The sequence below is a fragment of the Ictalurus punctatus genome, chromosome 27 (assembly GCF_001660625.3).
Source record: "Ictalurus punctatus breed USDA103 chromosome 27, Coco_2.0, whole genome shotgun sequence".
Classification (NCBI taxonomy): domain Eukaryota; kingdom Metazoa; phylum Chordata; class Actinopteri; order Siluriformes; family Ictaluridae; genus Ictalurus; species Ictalurus punctatus.
This window is the reverse complement of record NC_030442.2, coordinates 1,255,841-1,277,354: the sequence shown is the minus strand read 5'-3', so window position 1 is coordinate 1,277,354 and position 21,514 is coordinate 1,255,841. Positions and strand designations below refer to the sequence as shown.

At 41.8% G+C, this 21,514-nt stretch overlaps 1 protein-coding gene across 1 annotated transcript in view; it reads left to right on the top strand.

Moving 5' to 3' along the window:
- pth2rb (parathyroid hormone 2 receptor b) overlaps positions 1-8,151 on the top strand; it is a gene marked incomplete at its 5' end in the record, with an annotated part of 33,427 nt that extends 25,276 nt beyond the window's left edge. The window contains 3 exons of the mRNA XM_017458368.3: positions 3,509-3,647; positions 4,082-4,123; positions 5,628-8,151. Coding sequence (XP_017313857.2) covers positions 3,509-3,647; positions 4,082-4,123; positions 5,628-6,164 — 718 coding nt within the window. The remainder of the gene's footprint in view (positions 1-3,508; positions 3,648-4,081; positions 4,124-5,627) is intronic.
- Between the last annotated feature and the right edge of the window lie 13,363 nt (positions 8,152-21,514).

Below are 21,514 nucleotides of genomic sequence, written 5' to 3'. Positions count from 1 at the left end.
ATGTTTAGTACACGCCTTACTGTGCTCACTGAAACCTCAGCGCCTGTTACACCAGGTCTCGCTGCAGGTCTTTTGCAGTCACTCGAGAGTTTTTCACAACCTGCCTTCTCACAAATCTGCTTGCAGCCTTTTGTCCGATACAGCTGAAAAAAAAAGTATTTTGCTGTCCATTGTTCATTAAACACGTGACATTTTCGTTCGTTTGTTAAACACGCGAGTCTACTTTGCATTTTTTACTCACTGATGTCAAGGCAGCAATGAATTATATATGATATATTTTGGCTGAATATACAGTAATATACCGCATGAAGGGATAATACTGGATTTTGTTTGTATTGTATATATAGTCATTTTAGACCAAAATCCTAAATCAAATGTAATAATGGTATTTAATACATTTAAACTGCCTCACAGCCCGTGGGATAAGTGCTGAGTGGGCCCCCCTCTGAGCTAAGTGCTGGTAGAAATGAAATAGTTTTTTAGACATTAATTACACAGACAGATGTTGACCTACTATGGCATTACTGCCTGTCACACCTCCTCCGGTGCCCATAGGATTACCCCATTCATCCTTCAACCATGCCAACATGCCGAACACACAAAACCATACAAGCCTCCCCACTGACTAAGGCTGTCGCAAGCCCCACTGACACCGTTAATGCATGCTCAGTGACACTGGTTCCATATGGCACAGGTGAGGAGCGGGGTTATCAGCCGGGTACCACTGCTTAACAACGTTTCGCTGCTTTAACCCTGGAATGTCCCTGCAACTAGACCTAGGGTTAGATGTTACTTCCCCAACTCTCCTCACCCAGACCCAAAATCTGCTTTTCTCTGCCTCTTCAGCCAGATCTGTCAGTTAACAGTTCCTTAGGCATATCTTCTAGCTAGCTAACAAACGGTTATGTTTTTAAAATGTAGCCGAACAGAAAAAGACGTGTAGGAGCCATTTGCTCTAATAGATGCCAAATTATACCAGGTGGGGGCGATCTGATTTTCAACTAAATATTTGATTCTTGAAACTGTTTTGGAGAGAATTTAATAAAGTCCTGGGTTAAGTCTCTTTGTTGTCTCTCCTTCAAAAACAGCCTAAAATGGTGTTGCCTTAGAGCATCAAATACTCAAATCCTATAGGTATACTGTACATGTGGACAGGCACGAGCAAAATCGACCTACATACACTACCGGTCAAAAGATTAGACACACTCACTCTTTATTTTCATTTTTTTCTCCACATTTTAGAACTATGGGAATTATGTTGTGATAAAAAGAAAATCCCAAATAAATCAAAATAATTGAGTATTTTATCATCTTCAAAGTATACACCCTTTTTGTCTAGAATTTTCAGAAATGTATTCTGGGCATTTTCTCACCTGATTCACCTTGAGATGCTTTTTAAACAGTATTGAAGGAGTTCCCACCTACGCTGCAAACTTTTCGGAATTTTTCGCTCCGAGTCGTCCATTTAAAAAAAAATATATATATATATATATATATATATATATATTTGTAAATAAAATGTTCGTTTTCTAATGAAAGAAATGAAAACGTCGGTACGATTATATTTCTGTCTAGAACACCGATTTCAAACCTTTAATCACACGCCTTCAGATCAAAAGGTTTTTAAGTTCATGAGAAACATTTCAGTCGAGTGTCCACAAACTTTTGAGCAGGAGTGCTCATCTTTCTGACATCTGGTCTGTAAATATTCTCCGGTTCCCTGAGGGACATTCTGATAAAGTTGCAGCTGATACATCTCACATTATTTACAGTGAATGTCTCACAGAAGTACTTCTTATTGCTTTAGAAACAACGCGGGGGTGAGAATTACCTTTCTTTCAAAGCGAGGGCATGCGCACACGGCGTCCCCCACATCCGCATTGCCTCTGTATGCGATGTAGAAAGAAACATGCGAGAGAAAATTTGCTTTGCTCAACGTTATGCAAAATAACTTTAGTCAAGATTTATGCAGATGGCAGAGCACCTTAGTTACAGAACCCAAAAGCATTCCTCTGTGTAATAAATTGGTACACACTTTCACATGATGCCGCAAACTGGAATTAATCTGGTGTGTTACGTCTCGGCAGTGACGGAATACTGCAATTCATTGGCCAACACAAAGAAAGTTAAAAAACCTGGGCATTAATCTATCTGCTAACGTATTAGTACGGTTGTACCTTAACTTACGTAAAAATGATTTAGTAATAAATCCATAAAATACCACCACGTATAAAACAGGGGAGCATGGCTGTATTCTTGTAAATACCGATTCATACGTAACTACATGACGTTGAAGGTAGTACTACACCAGTTGCTATCCGTTTTAAACTGCTCCCTGTTACCCATGATGCCGTGACTGCACGACAGATGTTTTAAGTTAATCACGATAACGATAGCTCAGTTATATGATTAGAGACAACGCCATTCGTTCATTTGTGTTCGTTAATAGTTCCTTTTACGCTCGTCTGTCTAAATTATGGATAAATAAATCAATAATTGGTTTGCGGACTTTACATCGTCCGCGGTGGCATGTCTTTAAAGCATACGCTCACGTAGACACTTAGAAACAATTAACGAGTTCTAGCTAGAAAATTTGCCGTTCGTCTGAGAAGCTGTTTGCGATAATGAGGAGGGCTTTTTACCTCATTAATGGAGAACAGTCGGTTTGTTAGTGGACTCGATTATAATACTGAGGATGAGATGGGGAAAGAAGTGTTAATGGCATTAGATGGAACTCCCACATATTAATACCACATATTCATTTTTAAGACTCTATTCAGCATGTGTGTGTGTGTGTGTGTGTGTGTGTGTGTGTGTGTGTGTGTGTGTGTGTGTGTGTTTTATTCCGAGATAATGAACCATATGAAAAGGGCTTCAAAGGGGGACCAACTACAGAAGACCAAGTGTAGTAATGAAAGTCGTTCGCAGAGCCATTTGTTCTGTCTTTATGCTGAAGGGAAAAAAAATGGTCAAGGCAAAGGATTAGCAAAAAAATAACAGTCAAGGTCTGAAAGCCACAGCGCTCTCTCTCTCTCTCTCTCTCTCTCTCTCTCTCTCTCTCTCTCTCTCTCTCTCGCTCACTCTCTCTCTCTCTGTCTCTCTCTCTGTCTCTCTCTCTCTCTCGCTCTCTCTCTCTCTCTCTCTCTCTCTGTCTCTCTCTCTCTGTCTCTCTCTCTGTCTCTCTCTCTCTCGCGCTCGCTCTCTCTCTCTCTCTCTCTCTCTCTCTCTCGCTCTCGCTCTCTCTCTCTCTCTCTCTCTCTCGCTCTCTCTCTCTCTCTCTCTGTCTCTCTCTCTCTCGCGCTCGCTCTCGCTCTCGCTCTCTCTCGCTCTCTCGCTCTCTCTCGCTCTCTCTCTCTCTCTCTCTCTCTCTCGCTCTCTCTCTCTCTCTCTCTCTCTCTCTCGCTCTCTCTCTCTCTCTCTCTCTCTCTCTCTCTCTCTCGCTCTCTCTCTCTCTCTCTCTCTCTCTCGCTCTCTCTCTCTCTCTCTCTCTCTCTCTCTCTCTGTGAAGGAAACTGGCGAAGTCAACACTGGTGTTGGTGCTGGTGTTTGGGGTGCACTATATTGTGTTCGTGGGGATGCCACACACTGTTACTGGGCTGGGCTGGGAACTGCGCATGTACTGTGAGCTATTCTTCAACTCTTTTCAGGTAAAAACATACACTCATACAATCCCCAGAAAGCAAGATACCAAGCATACATACATACATACATACATACATACAGTAAGGCTGGTGTCATGGTCAAATTTACCTCCCAAACACTAGAATGCATAGAATCCTTTCAAACAAAATGTCCTGATAGTCATCTTGATAGCCATAGGATGTAATGCCCAAGGGATTCTGATAATGCATGGGGAAATGGCTTAAAACCAGCACGCTGTTTTGCAACTGCAAGACTCAAAGGACTGTGTAATGTGTAAGGGAATATATTTATAAGCATCCCAGCTTACAAGCTGCTGGTTTGCCGATTAGCAAACAAAATGAAATGGTCATAGTGTATGCTCCGTATCAGCTGTTCTGTGTGTGAGTCAGGAAAACGCTGTCTCTAATATCCCTCAAAGTGTTTTCTGTTCTATTTTAAGGGGTTTTTCGTGTCCATCATTTACTGCTTCTGCAATGGGGAGGTGAGTGACAACAAAAGCCTTTAACTGTGTGTGTGTGTGTGTGTGTGTGTGTGTGTGTGTGTGTCTCACGGTTTTTTCCCCATTATGTTCGGCCAACATCCTGAAGCTAGGTAGACGCCTGACTGCTGAAAAACAAACATCCCTGCCAGTCTTAGCAGACAACGAGAGAATGTTTCCCGATCGCTTTCCTAGAAACGACCGGCTACACGAATCCATGCTGTAAATGTTTTCCCATGATGGCAACCCTGATAACGATAACTAAAAGCTTTTGGCATCAGTTAGTATGACCTCAGATTTCAGGTTCACAGAAGTAATTGCCTATATTAAGTGTTTTAACAGCAGGTCGAAATGTCAGATCTTACTATTATAATAAATAATCGTGTGTCTACAAAGGGTACGGTAATGGCCAGATAATGGATTTGTTATTAATTTTGAAATTAATAACGTGTTTGAAAATAAAAGCATTGTGTCGTCTCAGAATTTGAAAACTTTTCAAGTTTACCGTTTGTGGATTCCGTAGACTGTAATTTTAGCGATTAGCCTCATTAATTTGATCTTGGAACTGGACATGAAGCATATTAGCACTTTTTAGCTAAATGTTTTCCATTTAGTTAATATTATATATTTATCTTTCACCCCCCCACCACCACCGCCCCCCACCGCCCCCTTTAAGAATGCCTACATATCTGCATACCCAAGTGAGCAAACACAATTTAGTCTGATATGCTAAGGTGCTCATCTTCACGACCCGTTGCATTAAAATGCGCTTCCACATTTCAGTTGCTGTGGAATACGGCCAATATATCAGTCTTCATATCAGCACAATGATGTCGACTTCACTTTGGGTTAGCTCTGACACCCATGGCGCTTACAAAGTCTGTGCAAGCTTTCTTAGAGCCCGTACAAAGGCAGGGTCTGTGAGTTCTCCCTTATCAGGATGATGAACTGCTGTGCAGACCATCTCAGCAGCAGCTGGCAAACCGAACACGGCTTCCGTTCTCACCCGTGGAAGCAGGAGTACTGAAAGTACAGTCACTCGAAGCGCTCACTTGACCCCTTTGCAAACTCTTCAGTTGAATCGTGTATGACGTAACAGACCGCGGTTGTATGGTAGCAGGTCGGAAGCCATTTACCTCCACAATAATCATAATAAACCCTGATGGCCACTTGACCGATAAACTGCTGTTGTTTGATTTCCTTCCTGAAATTGTCTGATTAAAATCCACAGGTATGCTAGTGTGCTTTGGTAAACCATTCCAACAGCTTCAGAAAAACAGGTTTATATAATGATTTGATGTATGGTACGGTAAAGAAAGGAAAAGAGGTCACAGTCTGTTTAGTGCCGCAGACGAATATCTTCTGAGTCTATTTACAAAGAAAAGCACAATGAAAGGGAAGGTGTGTTGTCAAGAAGGTGTGCTGCTCAAGTAACCGTGCATAAACAAGCTTTCCCCGGCGGCTTTGAGCTCCGAATGTATGACCCAAACTCTTTACTCTTCCTCAGGTCCAGACAGAGATACGAAAGACATGGCAGCGCTGGACATTAGCATTCGACTGGAAAGGTCCAGTTGTGCTGGTTAATTATCGCTACCGGTCAGTGTTGACTAGCGTAAACAGCAACAGCAGTGTTCAATCCCAGGCCCCAGCCCAACCGACTAACCGCTCATCTAGACGAACCAGCAGCAGCTGCGTCTCACGCAGCACACGTACACCCTCACACACCACCCTGCCCGGTTACGTCTTCAGCAGCTCAGACGCCGACAGTCTGCCTCCGTCCATCCCCGAGGAGAACGAAGATGAAGCAAAACACGTCGATGACATCACACTTAGGGAAAGCACAAGAGTTTTCCCAAGAGATAGTGCCAAAATCTCAGATGACATCGTTCTGGAAGGGCAGGCCAAGCACGTCGACGCATTCGGAAAGGATCAGGCGTTTGTCGATGTTGCTTTCAGAGAGAATGTCAACTGCACCGGGGACGTCATACTGAAGGACTCGGTGCGGTGTAGTAGTTTGGATCAGGAGGAAGAGCTGGAATTATAGGAGGGAGGAAAAGGAAAGGCTGTGTGTTAGGTTGCGTCACATGTGCGACGTTCCGGCTTAAATCGTTCACTTATCATACAGTATATCATCTCTCTTTCTGAGAAAACCGCGAGGAAGATCTCAGTTGGGATTTTCGTTCCCTTGGATGTTTAAATTGAAATCCCTGTGGAAGGATTCGTATTTCAGAATCGATTTCAGTGAAGAGAATTGACTCTGTCTTCAGTATCTCCGCACGTGACATATGCAAGGACAATCTGTAAAACAGTCCGTAATAATCGTACTGCTAATGTTTGAAAGGTGATATACGAGCAACAATGAGCAACTATATATATATATTGGCATGTTAATGGCTACTTGAATTTCACTGTCAGTTGGGATGGTTACTGAGTTGATGCAAACAAATAAAAAATATACAGAATGTAATTCAGTACAGCATAGTAATTCTTAATAGTTGAAGGTATTGAATGTGAAGCACCAAATGCTCAGTAAAATGATGGACAACAGCATGCACTACGTCCGAAATCAGCCTACATTACTCTAACATTGGTGTCCAGTTTTGCATGGAGCTTAATGAAGGTCATAGCCGCCTTGCAGGCAGGCCTAGAAGAGAAGTGTTCTTTTATGACTAAGCGTTATGTCGTTTACTTACATGAATGTGTGTTCTGAGCTTAGCTAGCTAGCTAACTATCTAACATGTGAACATTAGCTAGCAAGCATCCGAATGATTCGTATATATGTATTCGTTCCACGTCTCTGACTGATATTCGCTAAGTGTAGAGGCAGGTTAGCTAAAGCTGTGTCATTTCATATGGGTGTGTGTCCATGCAGCAAATATCTTATATTTAACGAAGGGGTTTGAGGGAGGACGTAACGTTGCATGAATGCATTTGTAGAATATTATCTACATATTTATCTCGACCGCTATGTTGTTTATTTACGTGTTCTTCGCTTAGCTAGCTAGCTAGTGAGCTTACCGCTTTGAAAAACACAGGGCATTACCCAAAACTCTAAATCACATCTCAAGGACTTCTGATATGAACGATATATATACAGTATCTCACAAAAGTGAGTGCACCCCTCACATTTGTGTAAATATTTGATATCTTTTCATGTGACAACACTGAAGAAATGACACTTTGCTACAAGGTAAAGTAGTGAGTGTACAGCTTGTGTAACAGTGTAAATTTGCTGTCCCCTCAAAATAACTCAACACACAGCCATTAATGTCTAAACCGCTGGTGACAAAAGTGAGTACACCCCTAAGTGAAAATGTCCAAATTGGGCCCAAAGTGTCGATATTTTGTGTGAACACCATTATTTTCCAGCACTGCCTTAACCCTCTTGGGCATGGAGTTCACCAGAGCTTCACAGGTTCCACTGGAGTCCTCTTCCACTCCTCCATGATGACATCACAGAGCTGGTGGATGTTAGAGACCTTGTGCTCCTCCACCTTTCGTTTGAGGATGCCCCACAGATGCTCAATAGGGTTTAGGTCTGGAGACATGCTTGGCCAGTCCATCACCTTCACCCTCAGCTTCTTTAGCAAGGCAGTGGTTGTCTTGGAGGTGTGTTTGGGGTCGTGATCATGCTGGAATACTGCATACTGATCATGCTCTGCTTCAGTATGTCACAGTACATGTTGGCATTCATGGTTCCCTCAATGAACTGTAGCTCCCCAGTGCCGCAGCACTCATGCAGCCCCAGACCATGACACTCCCACCACCATGCTCGACTGTAGGCAAGACACACTTGTCTTTGTACTCCTCACCTGGTTACCGTCACACACGCTTGACACCATCTGAACCAAATAAGTTTATCTTGGTCTCATCAGACCACAGGACATGGTTCCAGTAATCCATGTCCTTAGTCTGCTTGTCTGTGAGGGGTGTACTCACTTTTGTGAGATACTGTATATATATATATATATATATATATATATATATATATATATATATATATATATATATATATATATATATATATATATATATATGAGGCGCTACATAAACCACCATTATTGAAACGTCGTCGACACCTGTGTGATAAGTGCTATGCACTTAGACGTAAACTTGTTTGATACACAAAAAAACTAAATAATGCATACATGCAAACCAAGCGCACAGCCACAGGATCAGTGTTTGTTTTTTTTGCTTTGTTTTTGCACTGCTGCTTTGTTTTCTGTTAAAATAGAACAAATGTGCTGTTCTTACACAAACACAACCGCATGACCAACCTGTGATTTATTTATATACTGCAATGTATTTATGTAGATAATGTGAACTAAGGTTCTGTATTACTATGTGCATTGCTTATTAAACGTGATCAAGCTGCAAATGATGATTAATGAATATAAGTTTTCATGCGTGTGGCTGTCTGTCCGTGCAATCCATCCCGATTCTGCCGTTTTAAGTATGATCAGGATCCATAGTAACCCTGAGTGAGATAATATATATATATATATATATACACACACACACACACACACACACACTCGCTGCCCACTTTAATAGTAGCTTTGGACATAGGTTCAAAGAAACTGGACAGTTGAAAATTGGAAAAAGGCCAGGCAATGTGATCCACTTTAGCATCATATTCCTGTTCTGGACTGACAGCAGTGGAACCCAATGTGATCTTCTGCTGTTGCAGCACATTCGCCTCAAGGTTCAGTGAGTTCGGTTACTATAGACTACTTGTCAGCTCAAACCCGTCTGGCCATTCTCCTCTGACCGCCCTCATCAACAAGGCAGTTCTTCCTCCAGAACCTCCACTCACTGAGCGTCCCCTCCCCCCCCCGAACCATATTGTGTAAACTCTAGAAACCGGTGTCCATGACAATCTGAGGAGCAGTTTCCGAAAAATTCAAACAAGGCTGTCTGGAACCAACGGTCACGCCATGGTCACCGAGATCACATTTCCCCCCATTCTGAATAATTTTACGCAGAATGAGCAAGTGTACAGGTGTTCCTATTAAAGTGGCCGGCGAGTGTATAATACGTCAATTGTGCAACGAAACACGCATCATCGCCTTCATTCGAATATATTTCCTACGTTCACATGTTACCCTGGGAACTGAAATGAACCTGAAAAATAGGTTGTGAAAAGAACAATCACTCCTGTAGTATTTAAGGAACAGGAAATCTAAATATATGCTTAATTAGTTTTAGAAATGTCATGACCTTTCATTGAATGTTTTAAAGGCGTTGCAGTTCCCGGTATTCTTGGCATTTCATGAAGTGTTATTAGTTTCCAACAAGATGACCTTATAACACCTCACATCTCCAGTGTAGCTTTGCACTTACAGTGGAGGCCAAAAAATTGTTTTATTTATTTATTTATTTTTTTTTTTACAATTGCACATATTTTATGTTACCATACATTTCTTTTAGCAAGTTGATTAGGGCATCTACTTTGTTCTCATCAGAGGTCATGTTAAAACAATCAATTAGAGACAGGTTTGTTTCAGCTTCATTCACTACATCAGAATTCTAGTGCACTGTACGTTGATAGACTCTTTAAACAGTATGGAAGATTCTGGAAATTGATGTAATTACTTTAAGAAGCTTCTGATTAGCCAACTGTCATAAGTAAGAGTTCATTGGGAGTGTACTGTACATATGGATGTATATAGAGACAGTCCCCTTTTGCCCTTGATATCATGGCACCTTAGCCAAGACCTCATGAATAAAACCGTGAACCTCATAAACTCCTTAGGACCAATTTCTAAACAACAGAAGGTGCCACGAGCACAATAAATTGCATGCAAATATAAAACTCCTGGGGCCACCTGTGTCTGTACACGGCATTGTTCAGGAATGTGGCACAAAATAACTCCCAGATATGAATGTACTTTGGCCAGAAAGCATCAAGTGAACCTCATGACGTCAACAAAAGAACTTCTGAAGGAATTGGATCATCACGTGCCACAGTCTATCTACATACTTTTTAAGAAGGTGGTACATTGCCATGGCCCGAATGGCACAACAAAGAAGACTGGTATGTAAAACAACAGACTGAAGCTAACAGGTGATCACCAGCCAAACACCTAGCCTTTCGGAGGAGTGTTCTCTGGTCAGACGAAACAAAAATGCGACGCTTTGGCCATAAAGATCAGCATTTAACGATCAGCAAATAGAACCAAAACTACAGAACCATAGAATTTGTTTGACAATATGTTTTGCAGGTACAACCAAAAACGCTAGCATACTGTAAGTAAGCCCTCTAAGCAATTAAGAAAAGAAAATAAATACAGACCCTGAGGAGTTGAGACCAATTATGAACTAGAGTGATGTCGCTGAGGTTGAGGAACGGTCAGAGCCAGAACTCACACACCATGCTGACAGTGCCGATATTTCTACAATAGCGTATTTCAGTATTTTCTCCCAAATGCAGATACGGATATGGGATATCCGGAGTACTAAACAGATGCAGATTCAAATACAGGTAGTGTACAGATTAACGTGCCTACAGGCAGAATGAAAGATAATCGAATGTAACCCAACACAACTGATAACATAACCACTTCTGAAAGAGATCATTTTGTGTGCTATAAAAAAAAAAAAAAAACACTTTCTAACCTTATTGAAGAAAATATCATTATACTAGTAGAATAAACATAACTTTATACACAACTTTCCAATACCAGCTTGACAAACTGACACTGAAAATATTATTATTATTATTATTATTATTATTATTAGATAATTATTAGACAGATTCTGCATTTAAAGTTCTTGTAGATGCTCCTTGTTATCTTCTCTATAAGAAACACTGGACATCATATCATACTGGCAGGTGTGTGTTTAACTTTGTATATTAAATATTTAATTGCTCAGTCTTTACCTGATTCTTTAAAAGTCCCTTAAGGTTTACAAGAGATCCTGGAATGTTTACCTGCAAGATTAGCGTTTTTAAAAATGTTCTTAGTTTTAAGCAAAGCAACGAGGAATTACTTTTATTACTGTAGACTACTCTCAAACATGTCGTCGACTCTGCTCGTGTCCCGTAGGACAGAGGACCGAAATGCTGCTCTAATTAAAACACTGACATATTTGTCTTGGGTATAAATCCGTCATTATATTTGTGAGCAGCTTAATTACAATCTTAATGTCAAATATATCTGCGAGCGCCAATCTTGTATTTGAAGACACTTGTAAGACTGTTGTTCTGCAGCTGGTAATTTGCAAATATGAGCAGTGCTGATGTGCTAACATGCTGCATTGCTCATCATCACACTAATAGATGCAGGATGATGAAATGTTAATGACTGGATAACGTCTCATCTCTTCTACCCTGCACAGTCGGGACTGACGACTTAAACGTTTTCAGTTATTGATCAGTTTGAGTTTATTGTCATTATCCTTGATGACGTTCTAGAATATTTTGTAATATGGTGTGCCCAGATGAAGTAGCCTTAATGCAATGTGGCATTTGGAAATAATACAGTACCTTGCATAAGTATTCACCCTCCTTGAACTTTTTTCCATAATTTGTAGTGTTGCAGACTGAAATCAGCATCGCACTGACATGTTTTTGCCTAGTCTTCTCGTCAATACTGCTCAAGCGCTTTCAAATTGGATGGAAACCTTTTTCGAACAGCAATCTTTAAACGGTTTGAGGTCTGCGCTTCGACTCTGCCGTTCTAAGACATTCACAGTCCTGGATTTGATCTACTCCAGTGTGACTCTTGAATTATTTTCAGACGGTTAAGATCTGACCCGGTCTCAAGTCTGGAACGGGTTTTCTTCTAGGATTTCCCTCATCCCTGACCAGTTTCACAATTCCTGCTGAAGAAAATAACGTACGACATGTTGCTACCTCCACCATGCTTTTTCCTCACCGCTTTTCTACTTTCCACGATTTGTGGAGTGTCTTGCGTACAGCTTCTTTCGTCTGCGCTGTAGATCTCTCCATCTCTTTGATAGTTTTCATTTGAACATACTTTTACCAGCTACTGTATATTGTAAAATGATATACAAACACACACGCACACACCTTCAATATGGGCTATTAGGTCGGGGGGTCGGCGGAGGTCGGGGGTTCAAGCCCCAGCGCTGCCACGCTGCCACTGTTGGGCCCTTGAGCAAGGCTCGTAACCCTCTCTGCTCCAGGGGGCGCTGTATCATGGCTGACCCTGTGCTCTGACCCCAACTTCCTGACATGCTGGGGTATGCGAAGAAAACAATTTCACTGTGCTCTACCGTATATGTGACCGATAAAGACTCATCATCATGATCATTATTCTCTGTAGATTCATGACCTGCGACACACATATTTTATCCCCTTTTCTCCTACAGTGATCAATGCTTATGGAAAACATAACACATGTGCTGCATTACTGAATCTCAGTCATTAATATCAGTTAGGTGTGAATCACACGGTACTGTAGATCACAGAGTTCAAACACTGGGCCCTTGAGAAAAGCCATTAACCTTCAAGCAGATTCGTTAGAGTTCGTTTTTATGAGTCTGAATCATCAGCTGTCGTCACAAATCGAGTCCAAAATCCCAATGAGTGGAGTGTTAAGTTTAAGATGAGTCACTCGGTGTGGAAAACAGAGACCCAAGAGGAAACACACACGCGCACACACACACACAAGGAGAACATGCAAGACTCACACTCACAGAGACAGTAACTCGAGCTCAGGATCGAACGATGCTACAGCTGTGAGGTAACAATGCTACCAGCTGTGAAATATATTTGACCTAACAATACAACGTGCTCTATTAAACATGTGCGTCCTCTCATACTCACCAACTGTGGAGATTTTTCTGAGTATACGACTGCTTTCATCCGAATGCATTTTAGTACATGACGATACAATTTGTTTTTACTTGTGTATCATTTTACAAGCTATATTGTTTATTTGATGCAAGTTGACTCGCCATGCGAGAAAATGCTTAAAGAGTGATCTAATTTAATGAGTGCGTACCCCCGTACCCCCCCCCCCCCCAAAGTGTGTGCTCTACATGATGTAGGAACTAGTGGGCGTAAAAGTAGTAAACATCATTTACGTTCTCTGCTTTTTATCAAGCGTATAAATGTAAAGACATTCCATCAACACGTCGTTACAGTGATTAAAAACCACCGCGAACTCTTCCCCGACGGAGCGGCCAGCAGAAGTAGGACTGTGAGTAATTACTCTTCACGCTCATGCTGCTATAACCAAGCAATGGTGTTTACCGGGACCACTAAGGAGGATTCAGTGAGGGGTAAATAAGCTGCTTTCTCCATGCTCCAGTCTCTCCGCTCGTCGAGCGCATGCTAATTACAGAGAACTGAACAGTGACAGCAGTAACGAAACAGAAAGCTTTACGCGTCAGTGGACACGTTCTCTTGGCCTGGCCTTTGCAGACACTTTTCTGTACACAGCAAATGGAATGTCAGATCAGAAAGGTTCGGACTTTTCTACTTCTGTGAGCAGTGCTTATGGAAAACATAGTAAAGGGTGATTCTATAGCACAGGCGCTGTAGTACTGAATCTCAGTCATTGGGATCGGTTACGTAGGCAGACAGATCCAAAACGTGAAGAGAAAAGCGTGGTCACAAATCAGGCGCGGATAAGACGATCGGCAAACAGGGTAGACGCGGCAAAGGAAGAACACGGAAACCGCGAACGAGATCAAAGAACACAGAACAAAGGCTCGGGAACGCACTGGCGGCAAAACACAGAAACGGTACATCACCCTGAACAGACACACACACACGGGTTTAAATATACCACAAAACCAACGGTAAAGCATGAACAGCTGTGAATAATGATGACACGTGAGGGAGACAACCAATAACAAGGCAGGGGCGGAGACGTGACGTACAACCCCGATTCCAAAAACGTTGGGACAGTATAGAAAATGCTAATAAAAAACATTTATAAAGAGGAGAGATTTATAAACGTACTTTGACTTGTATTTAAACACAACTTCTTTTTTTTTTTTTTGGCTGGGGTTGTAAAACATAAAACACACGTGTCAAACAGTAAAGAAAAGTATGACAGCCCGGAAGCACTGAGCGCCGGAGCGAGCGGAGGGGAAATCTCTTTCTCCGGCCCACATTTACTTGCATTTAAAATAGGTGTTCCAGATGCTATTTAAAAATAAATCCATCTCGGACACTTTTAACTCAAGAGAAAAATCTGGCAACCTTAGAGGTGTGAATTAAATGCCCGTGATTTACATGATCGGAATCCTTACACTCAGAAAACTGCCTTAAGATCTATCTACCCTATAACCCTATACGTACAACTTCACCAACTCTGAATATGGCCACAGCTGCAACAGTCATGCAGTCATAATAATCTCAAAATATATTATCATTTTACTTTAACGGTATATACCATATACAGCAAGTCCAGCATTGAGTTAAAATACAATCACCATGTAAGTGTGCTTAAGGTTTACTCATAGTAGTTCTCACTCTCTTCAATGCATTACCACAATTCAAGTGTTGTCTTAACATTTAACAGAAAGGACATACAAAAATGGGTGTTGTATTTTAGCACACATTGAACTGGATGAATCATTGCTGTGGTACACTAAAGCGTGCTGTAGCATAATCAAGTCCAGTGTGCTTTAGTCAAGCTTTTTCTTCTTCTTCTTTCTTCTAAGTAAGATTGGGCGGAGATCTCACACCGCACATTCAGAGGCTCATTGGCTTTCTGCACAGCAGGCGTCCAGCACCGAAGGCTCCAAGCAGCCTGAACAAAAGTAATCCCTTCCAGCAATGCAGTCGCTGTTAATGTTCACAGTTGGTGCTGCTTTTCTCTGGTTATTGTACTTGATAGCAAGTGCAGAATAATTGTACGAAGAACTAAGAGAGACACAGCTGAACGCAAGAGTTGGAGTATAACGTAAGTGCAAGTACTGTGTGCAGGACTGCTTCAAACGTCACGCCAGTCAAAATCTGGCAAAGAAACTTAACAGAGAAATGCACAATAATAATAAAAATAATAATAATAATAATAATAATAATACAATTTCCGAAACTTTCTCCTCAGTCAGGGATATTATGGTTTAAATGAATAAATTCATAAATGAGTAAAAGGTCTGCTTTTTTTAAACACACACACACACACACACACACACACACACACACACACACACACACACACACACACACACACACACACACACACACACACACACACACACACACACACACACACACACACACACACACACACACACACCCCGACATCAGAAAAGTGGTGAAGGCAGGACAATAATCAGGGACAGTACGCTGTGTGGAAAAAATATGACAGCATTTGAAGACAAACTTACGCTTGTGTGATTGTGTTACTGCGTTATTTTAAATCAACAAAAAAAGAAAAGAAATGATAAACTAGTTGTTTGGACTGGAATTCACAACCCATTAAATAACTAGACACAATAAACAAGAGGATTACAAACCAGTACAGTAACTAACGCCGGTATACTGGGCGGGGGAAAATATGAATATAGGCAAATACTAGAATATAATATAATAATAATAGTATAATATAATATAATATGAGCTTATTCAGCATGTTTTAGATGGTTTTACTCACTTTACTCATTATTTAGCTCCTTTCTAGGAATAAAATAAAATAAAAAATGATCTGCCAATAGAACAAGACTACGTCAAGCTGGAAATGAGTGCAGAAATGTTTAGGAATACGTTTATGTGGTATTTTTGTATTTGGTATTCAGTCTCCATGTAGACCTCCACGACGTGAAGACGCTGGTGAAGTGCCCCTAAAAGTGCCTGTAAATGTGTAATTACGGGATTCTGTCCTGTCGAGCAGAAAGGACTGATGAAACTGGTGGGCAGAAGGTCACAGAGTCTTCTGATACCGAGGTCTGGACCAGATCTGCCTTTACCATCTTCTAAGTCCTCATCTGCAGTCATGCTATTTACTGTATGCAAAATTCTGACCCTTTCATCTGCGGAAACGTACCTCTATCACACTTTTTTCTTTTTCAATCGTCAGCCGCTCAAGACCCAGGACTCCTCCAGACAGACTGGTGTATTGTGTCTCATATGAAGTGGTGATTTATTTCACATTCCTGTCCCTACTGTACACTTGTTTCAGTCAGACGTTCGATGAAGTGGAGTTGTCCTCCTCCACATCTGGCCTTCTACGGAGTGCATGGAATGGGCTGATGGATGACTCATTTAACATCAATCTGGACCTCAAGATGGTTTCTGACAGCTTGAATTAATTATAGACGACCAGCATGTAATCTCTCCGTCTCTGTCCACTCACCGACATGGATGTTGTATCTGCTGGCAGTCGAACCAATCAGTACGAGTGACACATCAAATCTCGTCCTGAAGATTTGTCCGTGGCTTTATTCCATAGAGACAGACAATATAGTTATATTACAATATTACACGCCCACCTGCCTCCTTACCAACAGCAGTGCCCAGTGCTTCTGTAGCAGAGGCAGAGGAAACATACCAGCACACGGTACTCTAGCTGCAGCTGTACTCGACCACGAGTCTCACATTCCGACAAACAGCACTGTGAAAGACAAAACTATTTCGTGCGAAAGACATAATCCAAGGCGATCAACAAGCCTAAACTCAGTTTGTAATCAGATACCGCCTGTCAAAATGTCTTCATAATCTAAACAGACAAGAGCAGGTTTCTCCATCAATGTCAGTGTGACGATTTCTCCAATCACGTCAGCCGGGACGGTCAAGAGAAGAGACAACGACGAAGCTTATACCTCAAGTGATCAGACAGAGATTGATGAGGATGATGCGGATCATACGATCGAGAACTCCTTTCCCGTTGTAAATTTAGAAATCTTTCAGAATTCGCCGGGTGTTTTTTTCCATAAGCAGGTTAGAAATGTAGATTCTTCAAATCATTCGGAATTCCAAGATCAGACTTTAATAAATTACATGAAACAAAAAGAAGAGAAAAGATTCAGATATTCTCAGATGGAGAAAAACAAGGGAGTGTTTTCTTCACAGCTTTAAACTGCCAATCACGATTCAAGTACGAGAACAACGAAGCCACTTCACGTCCTAAAACTAGGTACAATCACCACCTTCCCTGTAAGCTCAGTTTAGATTTGCATTTTAAAAGGGGTTTCTTCCTAACTGATTTGTTTTAGTGGTGTGTACCGAGCTGTGAATGCCAAAGGGTTTGATAAAAGAACCTCACAATGTCATGCAGTGATGGTCCTTTAATGATGTTTTTAACTGGGAATCCATCCATCCATCCATCTTCTATACCGCTGTATCCTTTTCAGGGTCGCGGGGGAAGCTGGAGTCTATCCCAGGGAGCATCGGGCACAAGGCGGGGTACACCCTGGACAGGGTTCCAGTCCATCGCAGGGTTAACTGGGAATTTAACTTCAAAATCTATAAGAACTTCTACATCGGATGTACAGTACAGAATTTCCAAACAGAACAATAAAGTGATACAGCGAGAGATAGAAGAGACACGCTGGGGTACAGTGGGGAGTTTCGCTCAGCTCAGATAGTATGAGCTCCCACCTCCAACAAATAAACTGTTAAGCGGATTGGGCGCTAGGTGTGAAGTGTGTGTGTGTGTGTGTGTGTGTGTGTGTGTGTAATGACCTGGTGTAGCATCCAGGGTGTATTCTTGCCGTGAGGTCCGGATCCACCATAACCCTGACCATGAGTAAGCGTCTAATGGAGACGAATGAGAAAGGAATGAGACACTGCAGCTGGACTTCTCTCTATAATACTCTTGCACGTACACATTTTGTACCACGTAAAGGGAAAAGAAAAAAAAAAAATGGAACAGGAAGAATTGTTCCTAATAATATTGGTTCTTACATGCTCAAATCAAATGATCTCTTGAAATGACTTAATATTTTCCAAGCTTCCGGGTCATGGCCACCCGAGCCTCATCGATGCCGTTGGGAGCGAAGGCTGATCCGTCCGGTCCGATCCCAGAGAAGAGCTACTGTAGCACAACTTGCTGAAAAAGTTCATGCCGGCTCTGATAGAAACGTCTCAGAACACACAGCGCATCACAGCTTGCTGTCTATGAGGCTACGGAGCTGCTGTCAGAGTGTCCACGCTGACCCCTGGCCATCTCCGGAAGCACCTACAATGGGCACGTGAGCATCAGAACTTTAGGTGGCACAGATTTTAGGCAGGTGGTTTTACTGTTACGGCGGGTTGTTGTAATATCAGAACAATGATATTTCTCACCATATGATTGGAGATCATGCTCCATATTGGAGAACGTCTGTGCACCCATCTTCTCGATTCGGGTATTCAGTGAAGTACGTTCTCACACTCTCTTCGGCACTCTTCCTTCCTGCTGTTTCCATCTCTTCACCGTTTGTACTTTCAGAACAATACAATCTGTTCCTGTTCTTTTTTTCCTCCTTTCTCGCTCATCTTCCCTAGTTCTTGGTTGACAAATTTTTCGACAATCCCGATGTCTACTCCAAACAACAACAACAAGACGGAGAGAAGAAAAAGAGCTAAACACTAGGCTACGGTAGGACGCAGGACAAATTCATTTAGTCTGATTAAAGCTTGTGCTTTTGATTACAGCTCTTTGCAAATCTTGTATTCAGAAAAGTTCTTATCCAATATGATTAAACATTGTATTTCAACTGCAGCTCTTTCTACACTCTGTATTATCAAAATGACTATTCAATGTCTTTTACCACTATATGGGGGAGGTGTTGGACAAAAATGTGAGACTATTCTTTGAATGTGAATAGCAGCTAATGGAATATAATGGGCTGCTATACTTACTACTAGAGAGGAGAAGAAAACAGCTTACAGAGGTTCCACCCACACATCCACACACACACACACAAATGAGAGTGTGCGCGTGAGAGAGCACATGTGTATTTATGTGTGTAATCATGCACAGGTGCATACACACACACACACACACACACACACACACAAACACACTCGTAAATATTGCATATGTTCGTTCAGGCTACCACGAAGACGCCGTAAACATAAGCGTGAAATGATTTTCTGCGTAAAAATCCCGTCCGTGTATCCGTCACGTGCAATCACCCAAGTGTAAGAGCTCACATTAGTCTGCTCAGACGAAAACAAATCTAATCTCCAACGAAGCGGTCATTGCACTAATGGCCGAAATGTGTTCATTTTTAAAGCTAATTCCCTGCATTCTTAATTACTCAAATGGTGGATGCTCTTACGAGAGCCAAAGTATCTCCTAAGTGACAGACTACTAGTTAATCAGCCGGAGTAGTTGAGGGCAGAGACGAGGAGTCGAGTCTCAGACTTGTGACTCGACTTGGACTTGACTCGGATTTCTAATTCTGATTAAGCTGTGAAAATAAATAGTACCGGTCTATTCCGGTAACCGTATACGCATCAGTCAGGATTTCATTGAATTTAGGATCAAATTCGGAAAAAAAAACACACTAGCATGTGGCTCGATGACATCGCTCGCCCCATCCAAACCGGATAACGACCGTGTTCCCTTCATGGTCACATCTGCCAGTTCATCTGAATCAAACAAATACACTGATTATATGTTCAGTAACACATTTCAACTGTGAATGGACAACAGGGAGTAAATAGGATTTTAAAGTGCTTCTGGGTCTATTTCAGGAAAAGACGGAAATGACTGAAACAAACAAAAACTTCACATGAACATGCAACTATTACCTGATACAATATACACCTAAAAAAAAAAAAAAACTATTATACAAATCGGTCAAAGTACATCTACTTACACAGCTAGCAAAAATGGCAGGTCACTCTCCTCATCTTCTTCTTCATCCACCATCATGATGATATTCAAGAAAACAAATGGGCTCCAAAAACAAAGAAAATGTTATCGGTAGTATATTAATAATGCGATTCGTTCCTAAATGACATCACTCCAATGACATCACCTGAGGTACAGATACAGATTTAAATAGGTTTTGCACAAATTAGATTCTTAATCGTTGATGTTCGCTTGAAGTTAGCAAGGTACTTGACATCCAGCCACCAGGATGGCCTGCAATCTGGAACACCTAAGACTCCAGGCCACTCCTCCCAGCTTGGGCAGAAAACTTCACAAACGCACAGAATATCAGTCCAGTGAGCCAACTGAGATCTCGGGAAAGCCTCCGGGGCATGTTTGGTCTCAAAAGCATTGTAAAATCTCACTTGGAACTTTGGTGTATGTTCTATGAGCAGACAAGAAGCCTGTATTTGTCAGATATACTCTACAGTATTGCAAAATTTTGGGCTTCACATCTCCCAGCTTGAGAGGAAATTGGGGTCAGAGCACTGGATCAGTACCCATGGAGCAAATACGGTTAAGGTTATGGGGCTTGAACTCCCGAACCTTATAAATCAATCAATAACCCGGTACTTTAACCACACAACTACTACTGCTCAATACCGTCCTGTAATAGCATCCCAGGACATCCCTGTGGACACCTGACCAATCAGCAGCACCGGATGAGGACAGGCAGGAAAACAACACTCCTTATCACTCGAAGAAGCTCACATCCATTTTTTGAGTTGGACATTAGATTTCCATCTACCTGAAGCTTTGATCGTCAACTTCAGAGTCTAACTCTGGTGGACACCTTTTGCCAGACAAAGACGCATCCGAGCGTTCAGTGTGATCTCTATTGAAGAACTGAGCACACGGAGATAAAAGGCTTTCTTCAATGCAAGTCCTGCTGAAATCTGTCCACACAGAGTCATCAGACTTTCTTCACAATCTCCAGACTTGATGCCATGGCAAGACTTTCAGCAAACTTCTGCCGAACTGCGCAACACTCTGCAGGGAAAGAAGACGGTATTGTACAAGGGGCATGGTGGAATTTTAAGCAGCATACATCTATATATTATTACTATTTTTGCATTTTAGCAGTTGCAGTTAAAGGAATTGTGATAGTCGGGGGTGCGGGAGTACCCTCGGTAACCCTGATACTTCCTGTATCCTTGACACTGAGTTGTAGGAGCTTTTCTCTGTAATCCCCATGAAAGCCACGTCTGACTAGACTGAAGCCAGTTTCCTGAACAGGATCAACCAAGGAGGCGTTGCTACAGTACTGGCCAGGCAGGCGATCGCTTGGAGTCCTGAGTACTGAGCAAGCCCCCTGAAAGTCCATGAAAATATCAAATCTCACAGTGCAGAACTCCTTCCATGGCTAATGTACAGTTCTATACCAGGAACACCGCCAAAATGGGGGGGGGGGGGGGGGGAGGACAGTCGGACATCGGTAAGCAGTGGAGATAATCGAATAACAAAATAATTAAGGATGACCGCTCAAGTGTTGGCAAAGCGATAAAGTAACGCAACACAGTAGGAGTCGGCTCTTGGTTTGGAGCATGCCCTGTTTATTATTTAACTACCTTTATTGAGAATATGTCGGTCTTTTAAAGTTTAT